Source organism: Ctenopharyngodon idella, chromosome 4, assembly GCF_019924925.1.
Source record: "Ctenopharyngodon idella isolate HZGC_01 chromosome 4, HZGC01, whole genome shotgun sequence".
Lineage (NCBI taxonomy): Eukaryota > Metazoa > Chordata > Actinopteri > Cypriniformes > Xenocyprididae > Ctenopharyngodon > Ctenopharyngodon idella.
This window is the reverse complement of record NC_067223.1, coordinates 18,605,316-18,629,099: the sequence shown is the minus strand read 5'-3', so window position 1 is coordinate 18,629,099 and position 23,784 is coordinate 18,605,316. Positions and strand designations below refer to the sequence as shown.

The following is a 23,784-nucleotide window of genomic DNA, read 5'->3' as shown; positions in this document are numbered from 1 at the left end:
GTTTAATTCATTTGAAATTCTCGTGCTAAACGTTACACTCTCAGATATAAGTAAAAAGTCGATACTATCTCTTGCTTTGGCTACCGTTTATAGACCTCCAGGGCCTTATGTTGATTTCCTAAAAGAGTTTGCAGACTTTCTCTCAGACCTATTGGTCAACGTTGATAAAGCGATGATTGTTGGAGATTTTAACATTCATGTAGACAATACAAATGATGTGTTAGGGGCAGCGTTTACAGATTTACTAAACTCGTTTGGGGTCAAACAAAACGTCACTGGACCCACTCACCGTCTTAATCATACAGTAGATTTAATTATATCACATGGAATCAATCCTACCAATATAGCAATTCTACCGCAAAGTGATGATATCACTGATCACTACCTTGTAACATGCGTACTGCATACTGCTGATATTTGTCAAATTGTGCCACGATATCGAGTAGGTAGAACAATTCTCCCAACAACTATAGATAAATTCACAAATAAACTGCCTGATCTGTCTCAGCTGCTCATTGTACCCAAACACACAAATGATCTCGAGAAAATGACTAGCAGTATGTGCATCACTTTCACTAGTACATTAGATACTGTTGCACCGATGAGATTAAAAAAGGTTAGAGAGAAAAATACTGTACCATGGTACAACAGTATTACTCACGCTATCAAAAGAGAAACTCGTAATCTAGAACGCAAATGGAGACAAACTCGTTTAGAGGTCTTCAGAATCGCGTGGAAAGACAGCTCGTCCCGTTATAGAAAGACTCTAAAAGTAGCCAGGGCCGAGCATCTCCGCAAACTAATAGAAAATAACCAAAACAATCCAAGGTTCTTCTTTAGTACAGTGGCTAGATTAACAAATAAACAGACATCACCAGAACAAAACATTTCATTACAGTTTAGTAGGGATGACTTTATGAATTTCTTTACTGAAAAAATCGAAAGCATCAGAAATACAATTGTAAATGTACAACCTTTGACAGAGTTTTATGATTCAGCCTCAATTATCACCCCTCAAGAACAGTTTCAGTGCTTTACAACTATAGGACAGGAAGAGCTAAATAAACTTATCACAGCGTCTAAACCAACAACATGTTTATTAGATCCAATACCCACTAAACTACTGAAAGAATTGTTACCTGTAGCAGAAGAGCCTCTTCTCAATATTATTAACTCATCTTTATCTCTAGGTCATGTTCCAAGACCATTCAAGTTAGCAGTTATTAAGCCTCTCATTAAGAAACCACAATTAGATCCAAATGTATTGGCAAATTACAGACCCATTTCAAATCTTCCATTTATATCTAAAATACTAGAAAAAGTGGTGTCGGTCCAATTGTGCTCCTTCTTGCAAAAAAATGCTATCTATGAAAAATTTCAGTCAGGATTCAGGTCTCATCATAGCACAGAAACTGCGCTCGTTAAAATTACAAATGACTTACTTCTAGCTTCTGACCAAGGCTGTATCTCAATACTAGTGCTACTTGATCTCAGTGCTGCGTTCGACACTATAGATCATAAAATACTCCTAGATCGACTACAGAATTACACTGGTATTCAGGGACAGGCATTACGGTGGTTTAGGTCGTATCTATCAGACCATCACAATTTTGTTTATTTAAACGGGGAAAAATCTAAGATAACGATAGTAAATTATGGAGTGCCGCAAGGATCTGTGTTAGGCCCTCTGCTATTTTCAATATACATGCTGCCACTTGGTAATATTATAAGAAAATATGGAATTAGTTTCCACTGCTATGCCAATGATACTCAGTTATATATTTCAACACAACCAGATGAAAACTCTAAATTATCCAATCTGACAGAGTGTGTTAAAGAAGTAAAACATTGGATGACTAGTAATTTTCTCCTATTAAATTCAGATAAGACTGAAGTATTACTTATTGGGCCAAAAACCCGTACACAGAATCTCTCAGACTACAATCTGCATTTAGAAGGATGTACTGTTACTCCATCCTCGACAGTTAAAGACCTGGGTGTTATATTAGACAGCAAATTGTCCTTTGAAAATCATATTTCATATGTTACAAAAACCTTCTTCCACCTCAGAAACATTGCTAAGATACGGAATATGTTATCTGTTTCTGATGCAGAAAAGTTAGTTCATGCTTTCATGACGTCTAGACTAGAGTACTGTAATGCATTACTAGCTGGTTGCCCTGCTTCCTCAATAAACAAGCTACAATTAGTACAAAATACAGCTGCTAGAGTTCTTACCAGGTCAAGAAAATATGATCACATAACACCAATTTTATCATCTCTACATTGGTTACCCATTAAGTTCCGTATCGATTATAAAGTACTGCTAATGACCTATAAGGCTCTAAATGGTTTAGCTCCTGTGTACTTAAACGATCTTCTATCGCCCTACAATCCTTCACGCTCTTTAAGATCACAAAACTCTGGACTTCTGGTTGTACCTAGGATAGCTAAGTCCTCTAAAGGAGGGAGAGCATTTTCACATTTGGCTCCTAAACTCTGGAATAGCCTTCCTGATAATGTTCGGGGCTCAGACTCGCTCACCCAGTTTAAATCTAGATTAAAGACGCATCTCTTTAGCCAAGCATTCACATAATGCATCTCATATCAGATCAATTGCACATGACTATCTTTGCTTAATGTTATGAACAGCAGCTATGCTAATTACTCTCCATTTGCTTTTCTGTTTTACCTCGGGACGCCTGTCGGGCCGATCGGTCACGAACAAGCCTCTTGCCATGTTCTGATTTGTTCCTTGTTTCATGTGTCATGTTTTCATTGGTTCATACTGTTCAGTGTTTCTTGTTTACTTATTAGTGTCTGTGTGTATATATAGCCCTCATGTTTCCATTGTCTTCTGTCTGGCTTTGTTCCCTGTAACTGCTGTTGGTGAGGTTCAAGTTCCTTAGTTAAGTCTTTCTTTGTTGTTTTAATTTTGTTTATTTTGTTTGTTTATTTGAATAAAGCTGCACTTGCGTTTAATCAACTTGCTTTCAGTGGATCTTATTACAGGCAGATACTAGTCACGAATTTTTAAAATGCACATGTAAAATTTTTACAAGTTACAGTATATGCTGCACCAAAATTAGACATTTTACATTCTGTGAAATTCAAACATTAAATTGAAAGCAGTTATAAACAGTTCAGAACAGTTCACAAAAAACTTTGTTAAACGCCAGCAATCAGTTTACGATCACATTCAGTAGTCATGTTCAAAAAGAGCAATCAATATATACATACTTATATTTAATTAACACAGATTAACCCCTGAATGTTACATCTCTATGTTTATAGTGCAGCTGTTTTATTTCAATCTGTGTGGAAAAACGGCTCTGACTCAAACATTAGAAGAAATATTATCAGCTACAGTAACATTATAACTAAAAGTAATGTAATATTTAAATAAATAATCAATACTTACGCTAGTGTGTTGATTCGACAGTGTTTATCCTGCAGTAGCGCATCAATCTGATTCACTTGTGTGTCTTCTAGTTCATGTTCACTCAGATTCAGCTCTCTCAGGAGTAATGGGTTTTTACCCACAACTCTATTGACATACTGACAGGCTTCATCTGCAGCAGGGCTCAAAAACCTGCAGAAGAATCAATTCAGTTCTAAACTAAATGTCTGTTGCCTTACAAAAATGACTGATAAGATGATAACTTAATTATTGTTCTAAAGGCCAGCTCTAGTTAGTTATTTAGATGTAACATTTTTTTTGAACATTTAAATACACAAATAAATATGAATAAATAAGGCATTTATATAGCACTTCCATATATACTACTGTACACCCAAAGCGCTTTACAATCATTTCAGGGGTCTCTCCTCAACCACCACCAGTGTGCAGCATCCACAGTACAACAACGCCAGTGCGCTCACCACACACCAACTATAGGTGGAGAGGACAGAGAGTGATAGAGCCGAGTCAATGAATGGGGATTATTAGGAGGCCATGATTGGTAAGGGCCAATGGAGGGAATTTGGCCAGGGCACCGGGGTTACACCCCTACTCTTTTATGAAAAGTTCCATGGGATTTTTTAATAACCACAGAACCTCATCTGAAGGATGGTGCTTGTTACAGTATAGTGTACCCACCACAAAGCACCCCCTGCTGGCCTCACTAACACCTCTTTCAGCAGCAACCTAGTTTTCCCAGTAGGTCTCCCATCCAGGTACTGACCAGGCCCAACCAGTCTTGGGCTACAGGGTGATATGGATGTGGCTTGAAAACAATACTTGAAAACAAAGTCTAATAGTCAGAGTTATTTAAAATAAACTAGAGTGACACTCAATCCAACAAGCAGCATCAGATCTGATCTTGATAATTTTGAAGCAACAAATTCTCCAGCTTATTGTGTAACTTAAATAATATATTTTGTTATGAATATTTAGCCTACATATAACTGTTTTTGTATCAATTCGTCCCGTCTCACCTCAGTGTCTTCAGTTGACAGGTTGGATCCTGTAGTAAATCATAGACCTCTTTCACTCCTGATTGTCCAGGATCATTTCCTGTGAGATCCAGCTCTATCAGGTGTGAAGGGTTTGATCTCAGAGCTGAAGCCAGAGCTTTATAACCTTCTTCTGTTATACTGCAGTTAGAGAGTCTAGAACAGGAATGAAAACATTCAGCTGATTAATCAGTTAAACCTGAACAATATAAATCCTTAAAGTGAGTTTTATTTTGTTCTTTGTACATATGTATTGAAGTTAGTTGCAAAAACGGACAACTGGCAAAAGTTTCACTGGCCCCACAACAACAACAAAAAAGGAATAAATAAGTAAAATCAAATAAAAATAGGTCTGGTTCTTCTTTTAGTTCTTTTTGTCTGTGTAACCTTAATAAATAAGATGGGAAAATTTTAATAAACAGATTAATAAACTTGTGACAACACCGGTGTTACTGTTTACACCACATATTTTGCAAGAAAATATATTTGTCAATGACGCTCAGGATCTGTAGCTTTTTTTTGGTAAGCAGGACAAGTGTTAATGAGTGTCACCTACGTGCCGCACCGGATTCGAGTTCTCATGGAGGAGCTTTGGAAGCATACAAGGTGCAATGAGTGAAGGATGAGCGAGGACCAGGCCCATATTTTATTTTGGATTTTTTTTTCCGTGAGGGGCTGCCGCTTTACTTTCGTTTTTTTATTTTGATATTCTCCAGTTCCCGCCTCCTCCTTCCCAGAACAAATAGCCTCACTACACACTTATTTTGATCTTTAACATTAGATCTTTCCTTTTCTTCGAACAACACTAATACTTAATGTCGATTCAATATTACTCTTAATGAAAAATACAACAACAATAAAATAGCACAATGACAAACTTGCTAATATTAAACATCACACTGTTATAAACAAAACAAATAGGACTGATGACATGGTATACCCACATAACACAAATTAACACCTTCGGGTCGGCGGTCGCATCGGCGATACCACCTCGCTTTTTTTATCAGTGTGAAAGAGACCCAAAATACTCAGCCGAATTTGATCACACATACCAGTGTTAGACATCATTCTAAAGTGTTCAGTGTGTACTTTTTTTGTGTACACTCACACACAAAAAAAAAACTTTCTGCTTTTCGCAAAATAAAATAAACGAACATGATGTGCAATCTGATGTCTCCCTCTCAGTGAAGTCAATTCTGAAATGCGTTTTAAAATGAACTGAAACTCAGCAAATACTTGCCACACAGACATGAGAGACATGTCTACATAATGCTTGGAATGTCTCCTTTTACATGAAGTCAAATCAAAAACAAATATTCTCAGTTTATAAAATTTGTTTAAAACCAAGGAGAGGTTCCTTCTTTTCCTTTTCACTTCATTATCTGTAATGAGCTGAGACCACCACACCCCACACGCCATTCAAATGGTAAATAGTTTAGGTGAACTGTCTGCATCGCACACGATGTGACACAGATGTGAAAATGAACATTTCCAAACACCTGTTCCAAAGAGATCCCAAGAGATACTACAAACACATGGGGGTGTTGACCTGTCTGATCAGCTGATACAGTACTACACAACACAGCACAAAACCATGAAGTGGTACAGAAAGATTTCTCTGCACTTCTTGGACATTGCTTCCACCAACTCTTTCATTTTGCACAAAGAGCTATTGTCCGCATGATTGTCCATATGATTACTGCAGTCAAATCAATCTAATATGCTGATTTGATACTCAGTTATTACCAGTGTTGGAAACCGTTATAATGGTATATCACTGACTGGAAGCAGGATTTTTTTTTCTCCAGTGCAAAGAAACACCAAACACATTGGAATGCCAGCTAAGTGATGTTCACTTACATCTTTGAACAGGATTTATTTCCAGGTAAAACTGTATACTCAAAATGTGCCCTCATTTATTCTAAATGTGTTTCATTTAAACTACCAGAAAAAAAACTACTTTGTACTTTGATTAATTTTCACTCACATAGCCTTCCTACCTGAAAGAGCTCATTATGCAGGTCATTATGCGGGTCTTTGTCTTCTCAGGTGTGAATCACAGCATTATTCATGAAGATTCACGCCTCCACGCATACTGTCTTTCTTGACAAAAAGTGTCTTACAAAATTTAAATCATTATATTGTTTTATATGAACGAGTAGGCAGGATAATTTTTTACATCATTTTGAAACAAAAACTCTAGCCTACAACCTCCAATACACAGAAGTCTCGTGAACATGTATTTAGGGGCCAAGCACCGAAGGTGCTGTAGCCCTTATTGTATCCGTTAGTTTTCCTATTATTAGGGGCAAAGCACCGAAGGTGCTGTAGCCCCTATTCTATCCTTTAGTTTTCCTATTATTAGGGGCCAAGCCCCTATTGTAAATGTTAGTTTTTAGGGGCCAAGCACCGAAGGTGCTAAGGCACCTATTGTATCCGTTAGTTTACTTTATTAGGGGCCAAGCACCAAAGGTTCTAAGTGTCACGATTCCTGTCAGTTCCTGGACTACACTTCCCATAATCCTCCCTGCCTGTCACATGCGCACTCCACACCAATCATCATTTGCCACATACACCTGTAGCCTATTATCTGGACTATTTAAGACTCACTCACACACCACCTCTTTGCAAAGTCTTGTTAACTGTTGTTGCATTTCTGAGCGTTTATTTTCCTGTCTGCCTGTCTGTTCCCGTTCCTGCCTGTTACCCGTTGATGGTCGCGACTTCACAAAGAGGTGGTGTGTGAGTGAGTCTTAAATAGTCCAGATAATAGGCTACAGGTGTATGAGGCAAATGATGATTGGTGTGGAGTGTGCATGTGACAGGCAGGGAGGATTATGGGAAGTGTAGTCCAGGAACTGACAGGAATCGTGACACTAAGGCACCTATTGTATCCGTTAGTTTACTTTATTAGGGGCCAAGCGCCGAAGGTGCTAAGGCACCTATTGTATCCGTTAGTTTACTTTATTATTATTAGGGGCCAAGCACCAAAGGTGCTATAGCCCCTATTGTAATCGTTAGTTTTATTATTATTTTTTTCCCCAATGGGAGTCTATGGCAGCCCTGTCAACAGAATATGAGAAAATGATCAAATTTGGCACAATTGTAGAGATGCTCATGAAAAGTCTTTGAACCAAATTTGGAGTCTCTATGACCAATTCTATAGCGCCACCACCAGTTCAAACATTCATCATTCTAAAGGTTATAACTTCTGAACCATTTGCTCTAGAAAAAATAAATTTAGTACATCTGATTCGTCTCTTAATGCTGATGCTTTTCAACATTTTACATTAAGTCTCCGCTCATTACAGTAGCATTTTGAAAAGTACAGTATGCAGTTTTTTCACTACTCCTCCTTCAAAATTTGTCCAATTTTGTCCAAACTTTGATCAGATGATCTTTGGACTGAGCCACACAGAAATGACTAAACAGAATTTTTTTTCTATGGGTAAAAAAAAAGTTATGTCACAAACTCAACGAGGTCAACCCAAAATTGGTTCAGAGGCTGCATCGCGGCCAAACTTTGAGCAATCGAAACCAAAATTGGTACGCTGTATTGGAACCGTGATCTGAGGGTCCATACAAATTTGGGAACAGCGCCACCTACAGTTCATGACATCTGGAAAATGGCTATTTTGGCCAATATCTTTTGAACAGTTTGTCAGAAAATCATGATTTTAGTGTCTATGGATTTCTTGGATATCGAATTCATCAACATCAGATGAAACACGTGTCTGCCATTTTGAATTTTGTCATAAATTGCAATAACTTTTAAACAATTTGACATATCTTCACAAAAATTGGTACATATAATCACCAGAATATCCTGAATAACCTGAGAAGTTTGAACTCAACGTCACCTAGTATTCCAGATATATAACGAATTTTGCAAAAATGCTTATAACTTTTGAAAACATTATCCACAATTTGTATGGTTTATGTCATTTTATTTCCTGGCTCATGCCAATTCTGACAATGTGTCATTTGTCATTTTCCTTAAATGTACCTGTCCACCATATTGATGTAAACAAAAAAAGAGTTTTTTTGCTACTCCTCCTACAAATTTTGTCCAATTTTGTCCAAAATCGGTTCAGATGATCTTTGGACCGAGCTGCACAGAAATGACTGAACGTTTTTTATATTCGCTACCGTTCCTGAGATATTTGTCTCTGAATGTGACCTTGCCTCTGTTTGCTGTCTTATGCTAGTTAGCTTAGCATTGTAATTGGTTGTTTTGTAAAAAAAAAAAATATTCTGTTCCAGATATTGAGTGTTGGGGCAACTTTTAAATTGTAATGTGTCGTTTCAATTCCTTTATTATCCCAATAAGTATTGTACTAGTCTTTCTTCTTCTGATTAGAATTAAATCTATTTTTGTTCATTCTGTGTTCATTTTCATCTCAGCTTCTGGTCTTCTAGTCTCTATGACCAACTCTATAGCGCCACCACCAGTTCAAAAATTCACTTTTCTAAAGGTTATAACTTTTGAACCATTTGCTCTAGAAAAATCTAATTTAGTACATCTGATTCCTCTCTTCATACTGATGCCAATCTACATCTTACATTAAGACTCCACCCATTACAGTAGCTGCCATTTTGAAAAGTACAGTATTCCATTTTTTCAATCCTCCTCCTTCAAATTTTCTCCAAACTTTGGTCACATTATCTTTGAACCAAGCCGCACAGAAATGACTCAACAGATTTTTTTTTATTCATCTTTGTTCAAAAGTTATGATGTCACAAACTTAACGAGGTCAACCCAAAATTGGTTCAGAGGCTGTATCTCGGCCAAACTTTGAGCAATCGAAACAAAAATTTGTACACTTAATCAGAACCATGATCTGAGGGTCCATACCAAATTTGGGAACAGCGCCACCTACAGTTCATGATATCTGGAAAATAGCTTTATTTGGTCAATAACTTTTGAATAGTTTGTCAGAAAATCATGATCTTGGTGTCTATGGATTCCTTGGTTCATGCCGAATCTGATGAAACTCAGTGTGACACATGCTCAGACCACATGAGGTAGTGTGGCAGGAAAAGATGCAGAACTTGTGTCTGTTCTAGGCATTGTGCCTAAAACTGGTCTAATCTGAAGCTATCAACTGCAACATGCAATTCATTTGTGTACAAATTCATAGCTCTTCTTCTTCCCTCCCAAATGGTAGTCAATGAACCATAAGTAGGAAAATTATCAAATTTGGCACACTTGTAGTGATGGTAATTAAAAGTAATTTGACCAACTTTGGAGTATCTAGGACCAACTCTATAGCTCCACCACCAGTTCAAACAATTACTTTTGTAAAGGTTATAACTTTTGAACCTTTTGTTCCAGAAAAATAATTTTTAGTGCAACTGATTCCTCTCTTTATACTGATAACATTCAATATCTTACATTAACATTCCACCCAGTACAGTAGTGGCCATTTTGAAAAGTACAGTATTCCATTTTTTCGCTACTCCTCCTACAAATTTTGTCCAATATTGTCCAAAATCGGATCAGGTGATCTTTGGACTGAGCCACACAGAAATGACTGAACAGACTTTCTTTATTATTCCTTGTTCCAAAGTTATAATGCTGCAAACTGTGCCGTACTGTTTGATGTGCTTCTCTGCTTGATGTTCTGCTCTGCTTGCTGTGTTGCTCTGCTTGCGGTGCCTTTGGGGCTTGGCCCCGCATTGCTGCTTGCAGCTATATTTATTATTATTATTATTATTATTATTCCTCCCCTCTGGGAGTCTATGGCAGCCCTATCAACGAAACATGAGAAAATGATCAATTTTGGCACACTTGTAGAGATTGTCATGAAAAGTCATTGAACCAAATTTGGAGTCTCTATGACCAACTCTATAGCGCCACCACCAGTTCAAAATTTCACTTTTCTAAAGGTTATAACTTTAGTACATCTGATTCTTCTATTCATGCTGATGCCAATCAACATCTTACATTAAGACTCCACCCATTACAGTAGCCGCCATTTTGAAAAGTACAGTATTCCATTTTTTCACTACTCCTCCCTCAAATTTTCTGCAATTTTGTCCAAACTTTGGTCACATGATCTTTGGACCAAGCCGCACAGAAATGACTTAACATGTTTATTTTTTATTCATCTTTGTTCAAAAGTTATGATGTCAGAAACTTAACGAGGCCAACCCAAAATTGGTTCAGAGGCTGTATCTCGGCCAAACTTTGAGCAATGGAAACCAAAATTGATATGCTTCATCAGAACCATGATCTGAGGGTCCATACCAAATTTGGGAACAGCACCACCTACAGTTCATGAGATCTGGAAAATGGCTATTTTGGCCAATAACTTTTGAACAGCTTGTCAGAAAATCAAGATCTTGGTGTCTATGGATATCGATTTTGTCAACATCGGATGAAACACATGTCCGCCATTTTGAATTTTGTCATAAATTGCAATATCTTTTAAACAATTTGACATATATTCACAAAAATTGGTACGTATCATAATCAGAAGGTCCTGAAGGTACCTGAGAAGTTTCAACACAGCGCCACCTAGTATTCCACAGATATAATGAATTTTGCAATAACGCTTATAACTTTTGAAAATATTTTCTAAAATGTGTATGCTTTGTCATTTTATTCCCTGGCTTATGCTTTTTCCAACGATGTGTCATTTGTCATTTTCCTTAAATGTCATATTGAAGTAAATGAAAAAGTTTTTTCGCTACTCCTCCTAGAAATTTTGTCAAATTTTGTTCAAAATCGGCTCAGATGATCTTTGGACCGAGCCGCACAGAAATGACTAAACAGATTTTTGATATTCGCTACCGTTCCAGAGATATTCGTCTCTGAATGTGAACTTGCTTGTGTTTGTTGTCTTATGCTAGTTAGCTTAGCACAGTAATTGCTTAGCATGCTAACCAATTTCCATTCTTTCTAATGTGGCTCTTTAGCTATCAGTTTAACCAAAATTTAGCTGCCATTAAGAAACTTTGCACACTAATCTGGTTCACATGTTAAGGAACTTTTTTTGTGAACTCTTTCTCAAACTGAAATCTCTGCTCAGCTCAGCACACCATTGAATGTGCATGACTGATTAGCTCAATGTGTTACACCACAGATCCCAAATGCTTTGCGTTGTGGGTTCGAAACTCAGTGTGACGCATGCCCAGACCGCATGAGGTACTGTGGCAAGAAAAGATGCAGAACTTGTGTCTGTTTTAGGCATTGTGCCTAAAACTGGTATAATCTGAAGCTATTACATGCAGTGAATTTATGTTCAAATTCGTTTTCTTCTACTTCCCAAATGGTAGTCAATGAACCATAAGTAGGAAAATGATCAAATTTGGCACACTTTAAGTGATGATAATTAAGAGTAATTTGAGCAAATTTGGAGTATCTAGGACCAACTCTATAGCGCCACCACCAGTTCAAACATGCACTCTTCTAAAGGTTATAACTTTTGAACCCTTTGTCACCCATTTAGTAAATCTGATTTGACTCTTCATGCTGATGCTATTCAACATCTTACATTAAGTCTCCACCCATTACAGTAGCAGCCATTTTGAAAAGTACAAAATTCAGTTTTTTCGCTACTCCTAGAAATTTTGTCCAATTTTGTTCAAAAACAGCTCAGATGATCTTTGGACCGAGCCACACAGAAATAACTGAACGGATTTTGGATATTCACTACTGTTCCTGAGATATTTGTCTCTGAATGTGACCCTGCCTGTGTTTGTTGTCTCTCAAGTTAGCCATAAGCTTCATTAGCATTAAGTTAGCTTAGCATGCTAATATGGTTAACATGTTAAGTAATGCTTTTTTGTAAATTCTTACTCACACTAAAAGTTCTCAGCAGTCTGTTGAACATGCACCTTCAAGTAGCTCAATGTATAAAACCAGATGCCTAATGAGCACCTTATCCAAAGATAGTGGGTTCGAATCCAGGGTGGAACGGTTTTATGAAATTGTGTGTTTTGATTCCTTTATTGCCTCTTGGAATAGAAATAAATGTTTTTCATTCATGCTGTGTTCATTTTCATCTAAGCTTCTGTACATTCTGAGTTCATTCTTGCCCGTAATTCTGAACCAGCTGTTTTTCATGTTAGTTAATTTTCTGCTGTTTTTCCTCATCCTGCTCCATATTGCGCTACAGCATGATGAGCTGCAGAATGATCTAAAGTAAAGTTATTAAATATAACATACAGTGCATTTTTATAGTAATTCTTCATTTTGAGTTCATTTTCACAATGAACTAGTGAACTAAAGCAAATTTGTAAACATGCCTGTCCCCAGTGGCGCAACTGGAAGAGTGACAGACACGTGACCCAGAGATTGTGGGTTTGAATCCTGTGTGGGATGACTTTGTACACTTGTGTGTAAAGCAGTGTCAATTTGATTATTATTATTCCTCTTGGGTCAGACAAGTGATTTTTTATTATTATTATTATTAGGGGCCAAGCACCGAAGGTATTGTAATGGTTAGTTTTATTATTATTATTTTTCCGCACTGGTAGTCTATGGCAGCCCTATCAATGGAACATGAGAAAATGATGAAATTTGGCACACTTGTAGAGATGCTCATGAAAAGTCATTGAACCAAATTTGGAGTCTCTATGACCAACTCTATAGCGCCACCACCAGTTCAAAATTTCACTATTCTAAAGGTTATAACTTTTGAACCATTTGCTCTAGAAAAATGAACCTTATTACATCTGATTCATCTCTTCATGCTGATTCCATTAACATCTTACATTAAGTCTCCACCCATTACAGTAGCGGCCATTTTGAAAAGTACAGTATGCAGTTTTTTCGCTACTCCTTCAAAATTTCTCCAATTTTGTCCACACAGAAATGACTGAACAAAATGTTTTTTTCTATGGGTAAAAAAAAAAAGTTGTGATGTCATGAAGTTAACGAGGTTGACCCAAAATTAGTTTAGAGGCTGTATCTCGGCCAAACTTTGAGCAATCAAAATCAAAATTGGTGCACTTCATCGGAACCATGATCTGAGGTAACATACCAAATTTGGTAACAGCGCCACCTACAGTTCATGAAATCTGGAAAATTGCTATTTTGGCTAATAACTTTTGAACAGTTTGTTAGTGTCTATGGATTCCTTGGATCATGCTGATTCTGACGATACTGATTTTGTCAATATTGGATGAACCATCATGGATGTCCGCCATTTTGAATTTTGTCATAAATTGCAATAACTTTTAAACAATTTGACATATCTTCACAAAAATTGGTACATATCATAATCAGAATATCCTGAAGGGACCTGAGAAGGCTGAACACAGCGCTACCTAGTGTTCCGCAGATATAACGATTTTTTAAAAAACGCTTATAACTTTTGAAATCATTTTCCAAAATGTGTATGTTTTATGTCATTTTATTCCCTGGCTTATGCCGATTCCGCCGATGTGTCATTTGTCATTTTCTTTCAAATGTACCTGTCCGCTATATTGAAGTAAATGAAAAAAAGTTTTATCACTACTCCTACTACAAACTTTGTTCAATTCTGTCCAAAATCAGCTCATGTGATCTTTGGACTGAGCTGCACAGAAATGACTGAATGGATTTTTGATATTCGCTACCGTTCCCGAGATATTTGTCTCAGACTTTGTGACCTTGCCTCTGTTTGTTGTCTTATGTTATCTTAGCATTCTAATTGGTTGTTTTGTAAAAAAAAAAAACTTCTGTTCCAGATATTGAGTGTTTCCTAGAATGATCTAAAGTAAAATTAATAAATATAACATGTGCTGCATTTTTATAAAAACATCTTCATTGTAAGATCATTCTCACATGAACTACTGAAGTTTGGCAGATGTGTGCAAGTGTCTGGCCAGTGGTGCAATGAGTTGAGTGTCAGTCACCAGATCTATAGGCTGTGGGTTTGAGTCCCGTGTGGGGCGACTTTTAAATTGTTTGTAATGTGTCGTTTCAATTCCTTTATTATCCCAATAAGTATTGTACTAGTCTTTCTTCTTCTGATTATCTATTTTTGTTCATTCTGTGTTCATTTTCATCTCAGCTTCTGGTCTTTTTTTCTCTCTTCCTGCTCCACATTGCGCTACAACCCAGACATTTTTCTTATTATTTCTTATTTCTTATTCTGTTCTTTTTGTGTTCATTCTCGCCTTTTTTCATGTACATTCAATTTCTGCTGTTTTTGCTCTTCTTGCTCCGCACTGCGCTACAACCCAAACATTTTTCTCATTATTTCTTATTTCATTTTTCTCATTCTCAGAATTATTCCTTATTTTCAATGGCCTTCGGTGCTTGGACCCAAATTGCTGCTTGCAGCTATATTTATTATTATTATTCCTCCCCAATGGGAGTCTATGGCAGCCCCAATGGAACATGAGAAAATTATGAAATAAGAGACACTGAAATAAGCACAAATGTCAGGGCATGTCAAAACATCTCAAGGGCACCAGAATCACTCAGGCCCCTGGGGGTTAAAGATATTTGGATTTTCTCCTTAATTTAAAATGAATGCTTAGTTTGTGGTTCTTTACTATTTTTTAATTAAAAAAAACACAAGAACAATAAAACAAAGACAAACTCACTTATATTAAACAAAGAAATGCAACTTGTATTAACAAAATTTCTCTTGTGCTTTTGCCTTATATTAAACAAAGAAATGCAACTTGTATTAACAAAATTTCTCTTGTGCTTTTGCCTTATATTAAACAAAGAAATGCAACTTGTATTAACAAAATTTCTCTTGTGCTTTTCTCTTGTGCTTTTGTCCTGTCAGTCATCATGCTTCACTCTCTTCATGTGACTCCCGTGGCTCAACTTACCTCAGTATCTCCAATTTACACTTTTTCTCCAGTCCAGTGCAGAGCATCTTCACCCCTGAATCCTGCAGATTATTATTGTTCATGATCAGCTCTTTCAGACTGGTATATGATCCAAGAACTGCAGCCAGAGCTGAACAGCTTTTGTCTGTTAAGTTACAATCATTTAGCCTACAAGGGAAATAAATCACATCACAGAATTAGATGGAACACACACATTTTTTTATATACAGTTTTAAATATATTTACATTATTTTTTTATTTTTTTTTACATAAACAGCTTACATACAGTAAAGAGGCTGAGCTAAACTAACATTATTCTTCAAAAACTAGTATTTTACTACTGTACATTAGCATTTTTTTAAGTGACAATTTATCTAGATCAAATGAAGCATGTTTGAAAAAAATCGTCTCAGGTTATAATTATAACCATAGTTCCCTGAGAAGGGAACGAGACGCTGTGTCCAGGATGCTTTGGCATGGCAAAGTGCAGTGTCTCGTTCCCTTAGTTGATCTGAAGTTCTCCACAGGGCAGCTCTGTGGACATAGGTGTCCAGTGCTGGAATATTAGTCAGAACCTTAGGTATATAGCCCGGTTTAGGGTAAAGGAATTCTTTGACCATCCCTGATGCAAATTCAAGACATGTAGGGAATACAGATAGGGCTTGAAGGTCTCCTACTCTTTTAAGGGAAGAAATAGCCAGGAGGACAACAGTTTTCAATGTCAGAAATTTCTCTGAGACAGAATCAAGCAGCTCAGATGGAGCTGCAGATAAGACTCCAACACAATGGCAAAATCCCAAGCAGGAACCCTAATGTGTGTTGCAGGCCTCAGCCTCAAGGTGCCACAAAGGAAACGAGACATTAAAGGGTTTCTCCCCACCGTTGTACCATCCACAGGAACATGGTATGCAGAAATAGCTGATACGTAGGCCTTTAGGGTGGACGAGGATGGCCCTGATGAAAAGCAATCTTGCAAGAACACTAGTACTGTACCAATTGGGCAGTTAACTGGATATAGCTGTTGCACATCACACCAAGAAGTGAAAATTTTCCACTTCAGGGCATATAGTTTCCTTGTGCAAGGAGCTCTAGGTGAAGAATGGTCTCCATAACCTCAGTTGAGAGACCAGATTTTATGAGTTGGGCCTCCTCAGAGGCCAAACCCACAGGTTCCACATTTCTGGGCGGGAGTGAAATACCATGCCTCCCGCCTGAGATAGACCTGGGATAGACCTGTGTTCCCTGGTCCCCTGCCCAGGGAACACAGGAGGATCTGGTGCGCCAATTTGCATAGTGGACGCGAACACAGACCCCCCTGTCGGTTAAATAAGAGACCACCGATGTGTTGTCCGTCCTGACAAGCACATGATCTGGGAGGAAGTACTTCAATGCATTGAATTCCGCCATCATCTCCAGGCAATTTATGTGCCACAAAAGATGACTCGTCCACAGCCCTTGAGCTGAGTGGCCTTCCATTACCGCTCCCCAGCCTGTAAGAGAAGCATCTGTCGTGAGAGTGACTTGATGACACTGAGCTCCTAACACAAGGCCCTGGGACAGGAACCAACTCTTTCTCCATATAACCAAGGCAGGGAGACACCGCTGCGTGATCTTGATCTTACGAAGTGGATTCCCCCATGGGGAAAACCCTTTGGTCCTGAGATACCACTGTAAGGGTCTCATGTACAGCAGGTCACAGAGATGGCTGATCTCAATACACCAGAGGCCAGCCTCGAGAGGCTGGTTTCCTTAGTAGATAGTGACAGTAGACAGTGAGTGACTGGCCTAGCTTTATTTCTTTCACGACTGAGAGAATAGCAGTGATGCGAGCAGGTGAAAGACAGGCCTGCATCATCACTGAATCCCACACCACAACAAGAAAGTGGTCCTCTGTAGTGGAGAAAGCACAATCTTTTTGGTGTTCAGTCTCAACCCCAGTTTCTGCATATGAGCGAGAATGACATCTCAATGCCGAACCGCCATCTGTTCTGACTGTGTTAATATTAACCAGTCATCTATGTAGTTCAGAATGCGTATGCCCTGCAGCCTGAGCGGGGCCAGCGCTGCATCTACGTACTTCGTGAACGTGCGGGGTGAAAGAGCTAGACCGAATGGAAGAACCCGATATTGGTACACTAGCCCCTGAAAGCGAACCTCAGGAACTTCCTGTGTTGTGGAAGGATGGAGACATGGAAGTATGTATCCTTTAGATCTATCATGACAAACCAGTCCTCGGACCTGATTTGAGTCATGATTTGACTTAATGTCAATATCTTGAATTTTAGTCTCTTGACTGCGCGATTCAGATGACGCAGATCTGCAGGGTGCAATCCCCCATCCTGTTTTGGAACTATGAAGTAATGGCTGTAAAAACCTGAATCTCTGTCTCTCTTACAGTGACCTGTTCTATAGCCTCCTTCACTAACAGTGTTTTTACTTCTTGCTCCATTACCAGAGCCTGCTCGGGATGCACTAATATTAGTAGCACCCCGTTGTATAGAGGTGGCGGAACCCAAACTGGATTTTGTAGCCTTTTTCTATAGTCTGCAGGAACCATAGTGACACCTTTGGTAGACGTTTCCATTCTGCCAGAAAATCTACTAAGGAAACCAGCCTCTCGAGGCTGGCCTCTGGTGTATTGAGATCAGCCATCTCTGTGACCTGAAGTGTACTGGCAGGAACCAACCGATTTGACTGTATTTTTAGCCTCCTCAGAGGATGTGAGTGTGACGCAGTACCTTGTGAACACTGCATCAAAAGCTCGCTGAAAACTGCTGCACCCTGAGACACCAGAGGTGGCGGGGTTGGCAGAACGGTCCCCTGAGGGCAACGAGGTTGTGCGGGCACTGTATACTGAGGTGAATACCACTCCACCCCGCAAGGGGGCTGCCCTCAGAGGTCTGACGCCACTGGCGTCAGGACCTATTTTGACCCGAAGCCTTCTTAGCCTGAAGCACAATCCTCAGATTGGTCTTCGGCTTCGAAGGCTTGGGTTGAGAGTGTCGTTCCGGCCCCCCGTGTCTCTGTGGTGGAGCACGAGATGCAACAATCTCTTTTTGTTGCATTCGATATGAGGAGCTTGATGGCTGGGGCTGCTCACGCCCAGCAGCCCCAGAGGGTTGGTGGCAGCACGGAAGGTATTTCTTAAATGACTCCGCTTGCATCTTGGTCTCCTGAAACCTCTCAACGACTGTATTTACAGCGTCGCCGAAGAGGCCAGGGGGCGCAAGTGGGGCGTCAAGAAGAAAAGCCTTGTCCTTATCTTTTATTTCAGAAAAGTTGAGCCGCAGATGTTTCTCTGTCACCACCAAGGCTGCCATAGACCGCCCAATTGCTCTGGCAGTCTCCTTGGTGGCCTTAAGTGATAAATCTGTGGCTCGAACTGCATCAGGGCCAATCCCTTCGCTGCCATCCAAATCCCTCAGCAGATCAGCCTGATATGCCTGTAATATAGACATAGTGTGGAGACATGCACCAGCCTGACCTTCTGCCATGTACGCTGTTCCCACTAGCCCTGATGTAGTCTTTAGTGGCTTAGTGGGCAGTGTGGGGGCCTTCAGGGACGATGCTGAACCAGGAGACAGATAGCTCGAAAACGTCTGTTCAACCCTGGGCATCGCCCCATAACCATATTCTTTCAGCCCTCTTATATCTGAGTAAACTCTAACTTGAGAGTTGAAGGGTTGAAAAGATGTGATGAATATGGCTTTTTCCATGATCTAGATAGCTCACTATTGAGACTGGGAAAGAATGGAATGCCCCGTGGTAGAGGTGAAGTGCTTGTAGTGAGAAAGCGCTTGTCCAGTTTGCTTTTAGGATGAGCGCCTTGTTTCACGGCTGGCCATTCAATATTTAACTTTGCTACAGCGCGAGTGATCACCTCCACCAGCTCCCCATATGCTGGGGAAAGAGATGGCAAGTCTTCTTCCCCCATTCCGATGCTCAACACATCCACCTCCTCAGAGCTGGATTGCTGAAGCGACGGGCTCTCTCCCTAGGTGGAGGAAGCTGCAGCGTGGGCTTCCGACACCAGAGAAGGAGCACCAGATCTTCCAGGTAAAGGCAGAGAAAGAGCACTCACGCCCATCTCAAACCCCTCTGAAAGATCCATCTGGGAACCCCATGATCTCTTTCTCCGCTCTGCTTCAGCAGCAGCGGGTCCAGAGCCATGAGGAACGCTAACTTGTTCACGTTTCTCAACCCCCTCGAAGGCTGACAGAGCATGCTCCGCTCCCAAACACATAACACACAAGTCGTGTGTATCCCCACCCGTGAGAAAACGAGGGCAGGGAGGAACACACTTCTTGAATGCTTGGTTCACCATGACTGTGATTGTGACTGTAATATAATGAACAGACAACAAAAAATAAGACACGCAGTTTTAGTTTTACACAGAGCGATTGAAGCTAAGATTACTTAAATCTAGGAATCTAAGAAACTGTTGTTATTAATATTTCAAGATTAACATTTACTGGATTAAAGCAATTTAGGTTTTATTGATTGCTCACAGTGGTCAACCAATGGCCGATGCCGATATCTTAGAGAGCAGGGTGGCCAATGTCATTAAAATCGTTAATTTAAATAAAGTAAAAACACATCCATAACAATTGCTGAAATGAAATTTATATTTATTTTACTTAATATTTACTAAATTTGAAATAAATAATTTAAAAATTATATGAATTTTTTTTTTTTTTTTTTAACTTTTTAGAAAATAAGCTGTAGAAAGACCATCTTAAAATGTGTACATCAAATACAACAGGCTTTTGATAAATGTTTATTTGTAAATCTCTCAATCATCTACGTATTGTCAGGGTTCTGTAACTTTTGTCTAGTTTATTTCTTGGTTTTGCGACAGAGCTCTGACACTCCTCTATTGTACTGTCTTTGTGTGAGTGTATGGTCTCGAGAGTTCTTGAGCCGTGCGCTCTCTTGTCTGCCTGTCTTGTTTCATGTTGGGAGTGTGGTGTTCGGATCCCAGCACTCATGTCTAGTTCAGTTTCGGTTTTGTGTTGGGGTTCAGACACTCGCGCTCCCTGATCTGTCTTTATTCTGAGCGCACAGGTTGTATGTACATTCACTCACTGTGCGCTCTTGTCTCGCATGTTTTGCGAGCGCCTGGTTTGTTCTTATTGGCCAGGTGCTCGTGTTGTGGTGTTCTGTGTAGCATGCTTTTTGTTTACACCTGCCGCATGCTTTCATGCTGTGTTTTGTGTGAACACACAGCTTATGAGTTTTTCCTCATAGTTGTGTGTTCATCTCTCGTTTTGTGTGAGCACTTGTGTTTGGTGTAAGCACATGGATTGTCATGTGTTTCCTTGTGCCATGCCCTCTCCTGTCGATTGCATAACCCCGCCCATTTTGTTACCCCGCCCATTTGGTTTGTTTGCCCCACCTGTTCTCCCTCATTACCTGCCTTGTTTGCTGTCCTATTTATTCTCCCTGTGTTTGCAGTCCTGTGCCAGATCTTCATCGTATGTGCCTTACCTGCAATACCTTCTCCTTGTGTGTGTTTCCCTCCCTCTCTGTCAAGTCAGGTCCTGTTTTCCCCATCGGAGTAGTTTTTGTTTTATATTTTATTAAATAAAAAGCCCATTTGAACTGCATTTGAACTGCCCATTTGAACTGCCCATTTGAGTCCTCATTTCATCCCTTCAACCAAACCTGACACATATTGCATTACGTTATGTTTCCCCCCACAATTAAAACTGATAATAAATATGTACTTTATTTAGTCTGTTTTACAAAGATCTCATTGTTTTATATTATAACCTTTAAGAATTTCATCTTACTTTTTGGCAATATAAATAACATCTGTACCAAATTATTTTTTTTTTTTCTCCACAGTTTGAGCATCTGAATAAAATGTATGTATTTTTTTTTCTTCCTCAAGTATGAGTTAGAGGTTGCACCAACTAGTCGACTTTAATGCTCTGATGCTTTAAGCTTGATGTCGACTAGTCGCTGGTCCTACAGAGGGCACAACAGCATAAGAAATCTTTGAAGTCCACATTTACGTTCCATTTCTAAAATAGTAGCGTGAAGTTCGGATCATTTCGTTCATTTAATTTATTTATGAAAGTAGAATAATGACAATTGTTTTTGAAACAAAACAGCTTGTTGAATTGCACTAATTGAAAAAATGCATTGTATTAGCCATGCTTGTATTTTAATGCATTTTATTTTTAGGGCTTGCATTTATATGGGCTGAAATTCAACATGGCTGTATATTTAAGCTATGAATATTTCACTTCAAAACATTTCATACACATTTTCATTATTAAAAATTCAATAATCTATATTCACCTTTCAGATTTCACTTGCAAAATATGTGGTCTGTTTAAAAATACAACCAACAATATTCGGCAGGCAATTTTCGGTCCATTTTATTTCGCTTTACTAATTCACTTCCACAAATTCAGTGGTTCAAATTCGACAGAAAATTCAACATTGCACATCCAGGAACTGCAGGAATAACAGCAGATTGCTGATGCATGATCTCCATCTGCTGTTTGTCTATCAAATTAGATTTGTGCCAAAACATATTGAGCATAACTTTTCAAGAAACTAATGAAAATATAAATTGAAACTGAAAAAAAAAAAAAATCGCAGGCAAAATGTTTGACTTTGTTTTTAATACACTGCATGTTCTGCTAACTGTTTTCTCCTTTTTCTTTCATTTATATGTACTTACAAATACGTTTCCAGTTTTCATTTACGCTTTTGAAATTTTTGTTTATGATTCCAGGGTTTTCGTTTGCCATTCTGGCACAAATCTCTCGTGGGGGCAGGGCTAGCAGTGGTGTGTTCTAATTGGCTACTGAGTTTTTGATTGACAGCTTCTTGACCTGGAAGTGAGGACATTAGTGTTGTGTTCACATCATGGTTGACGTGTGGATGTGATCGTATGTAAGCGGCTTCCTATTTCATTTTAGTGATATAAAGATAGGAGTTTATATATTAGTATATTATTTTATCTGCTACTACATTATGTTGAGATGGCTTCTTAGGAATAGTTAGGTTATCATTACCATAGAGATACTGGATACTCGTGGTAAGTCATTATTTTTTTAAGTGTAAAAAAATCAATATAAGTACTTGCTTTTGCTTTTTCAGGTGGAGAGGTATTTTACAGCACATTTAGAGCCCACAATATTATACAGCAGTGTTATCTACATACCTGACCTGGAACTGTATGTAGACCTGGTTATCTACATACAGTTACAGTCTTCGTTTAGATCATATTTAAAGGGAAAAAAGTAGTCTTTAATAATAATAAATATTTGTCCAAATGCAAAACCTAATACATGCAAGTAATTATGAATGAAATTTATATATGTGCAATTCAACACGCTGTTTTGTTTCAAAAACTTTTGTCATTATTCTACTTCCATATTCATTTCAGCAGAATATATTTGAAATGTTACATGTTAAATTCCCCAAAACATACTGCTTATGCAAACATTCATTACATTTGGAATAAACAATAAACTATAGGCTATGAGTAAGAAATTATTAATTAATTGCTTAACAGGGTCTTCAGGCTATACAGTCTGTTAGTTCACCTCACCTTCCGATCTGAGTCGTTCTTTCTTTTGTCGCCTCACATTTATCACGTCTTTTCCCCAGAAAGATTAGTTCACCTCTCGTGTCTTCGAGTTTGAGTTGTTAACTCCATTGTCAGTGTCTGATCTGGGCTGTGACAGTCATAGACATTATGTCTATGGTGACAGCCCATATGCAATTGCAGTACCGGAAACAGAAACGATTAGTTCGCCTCTCATGTCTTTGGGTTCGAGTCGTTCGTTCATCACTTCACAGCTCCAAAGGCTGAATGCAGAAACTGAAATGATTAGATCACCTCCTGAGTCTTCGGGTCTGAGTTATTCGTTCTTTGTCACTTGACCTTTTCCCAGCCCAGTGTCTCGCAACAAATACAACATTACATTTGTATTGCTATCATAATTATCAAAAGATATGTGCAATAAACATTTATGTTATGCCATTATGTCTCTTCTGTTCTGACCTATCTTTTTAATACAAATATTGGACCAATATGTTCAATCTTAATATAGGAAAATCAATTATTATCCTAGCTAAAAAACAAAAAAATAAACTAAACTAAAAAAATAACTACGCACTTGTTTGTAAGGAAGGTTATGTATGGCTGTCATGTCACGTGAAAAAAGAATGACGGACTCAGACCTGAAGGACTCGAGAGATAAACTAATCATTTCAGTTTATGCATTCAGCTTATGGGGCTGTGACGTGATGAATGAACGACTCAAACCCGAAGACTCGCAAAGTGAACTAATCATTTCTGTTTCCTGTACAGAACATGTGGGATGTTGCGCATGCGCGGTCAACACAAAATGAACAAATCTCTTTCTGGGACAACTCATGGCTCTCGACTCATATTAAAGATTCATTCAAAATTAATGATTCATTCATGAACGAAACATCACTATTCCAAAATTACAAATAAATGCATACTCTGAGATCGCTCTACAAGATATGTGATTATGCCACTTGGATGCTCAATATTGA

At 38.6% G+C, this 23,784-nt stretch overlaps 1 protein-coding gene across 4 annotated transcripts in view; it reads right to left on the bottom strand.

Moving 5' to 3' along the window:
* The window catches only part of LOC127510576 (NACHT, LRR and PYD domains-containing protein 3-like), a 62,617-nt gene that overhangs the window by 32,210 nt on the left and 6,623 nt on the right, over window positions 1-23,784 (bottom strand). For all 4 annotated transcript variants that reach the window (XR_007929676.1, XR_007929677.1, XM_051890219.1 and 1 more), the window contains exons 7-9: window positions 15,238-15,405; window positions 4,438-4,611; window positions 3,422-3,592 (exon numbers count right to left, since the gene is read on the bottom strand). Coding sequence is in view for 2 of the 4 variants with exons in the window: in XM_051890219.1 (XP_051746179.1) it covers window positions 3,422-3,592; window positions 4,438-4,611; window positions 15,238-15,405 (513 nt within the window). In the remaining 2 variants the exon portion in view is untranslated. The remainder of the gene's footprint in view (window positions 1-3,421; window positions 3,593-4,437; window positions 4,612-15,237; window positions 15,406-23,784) is intronic.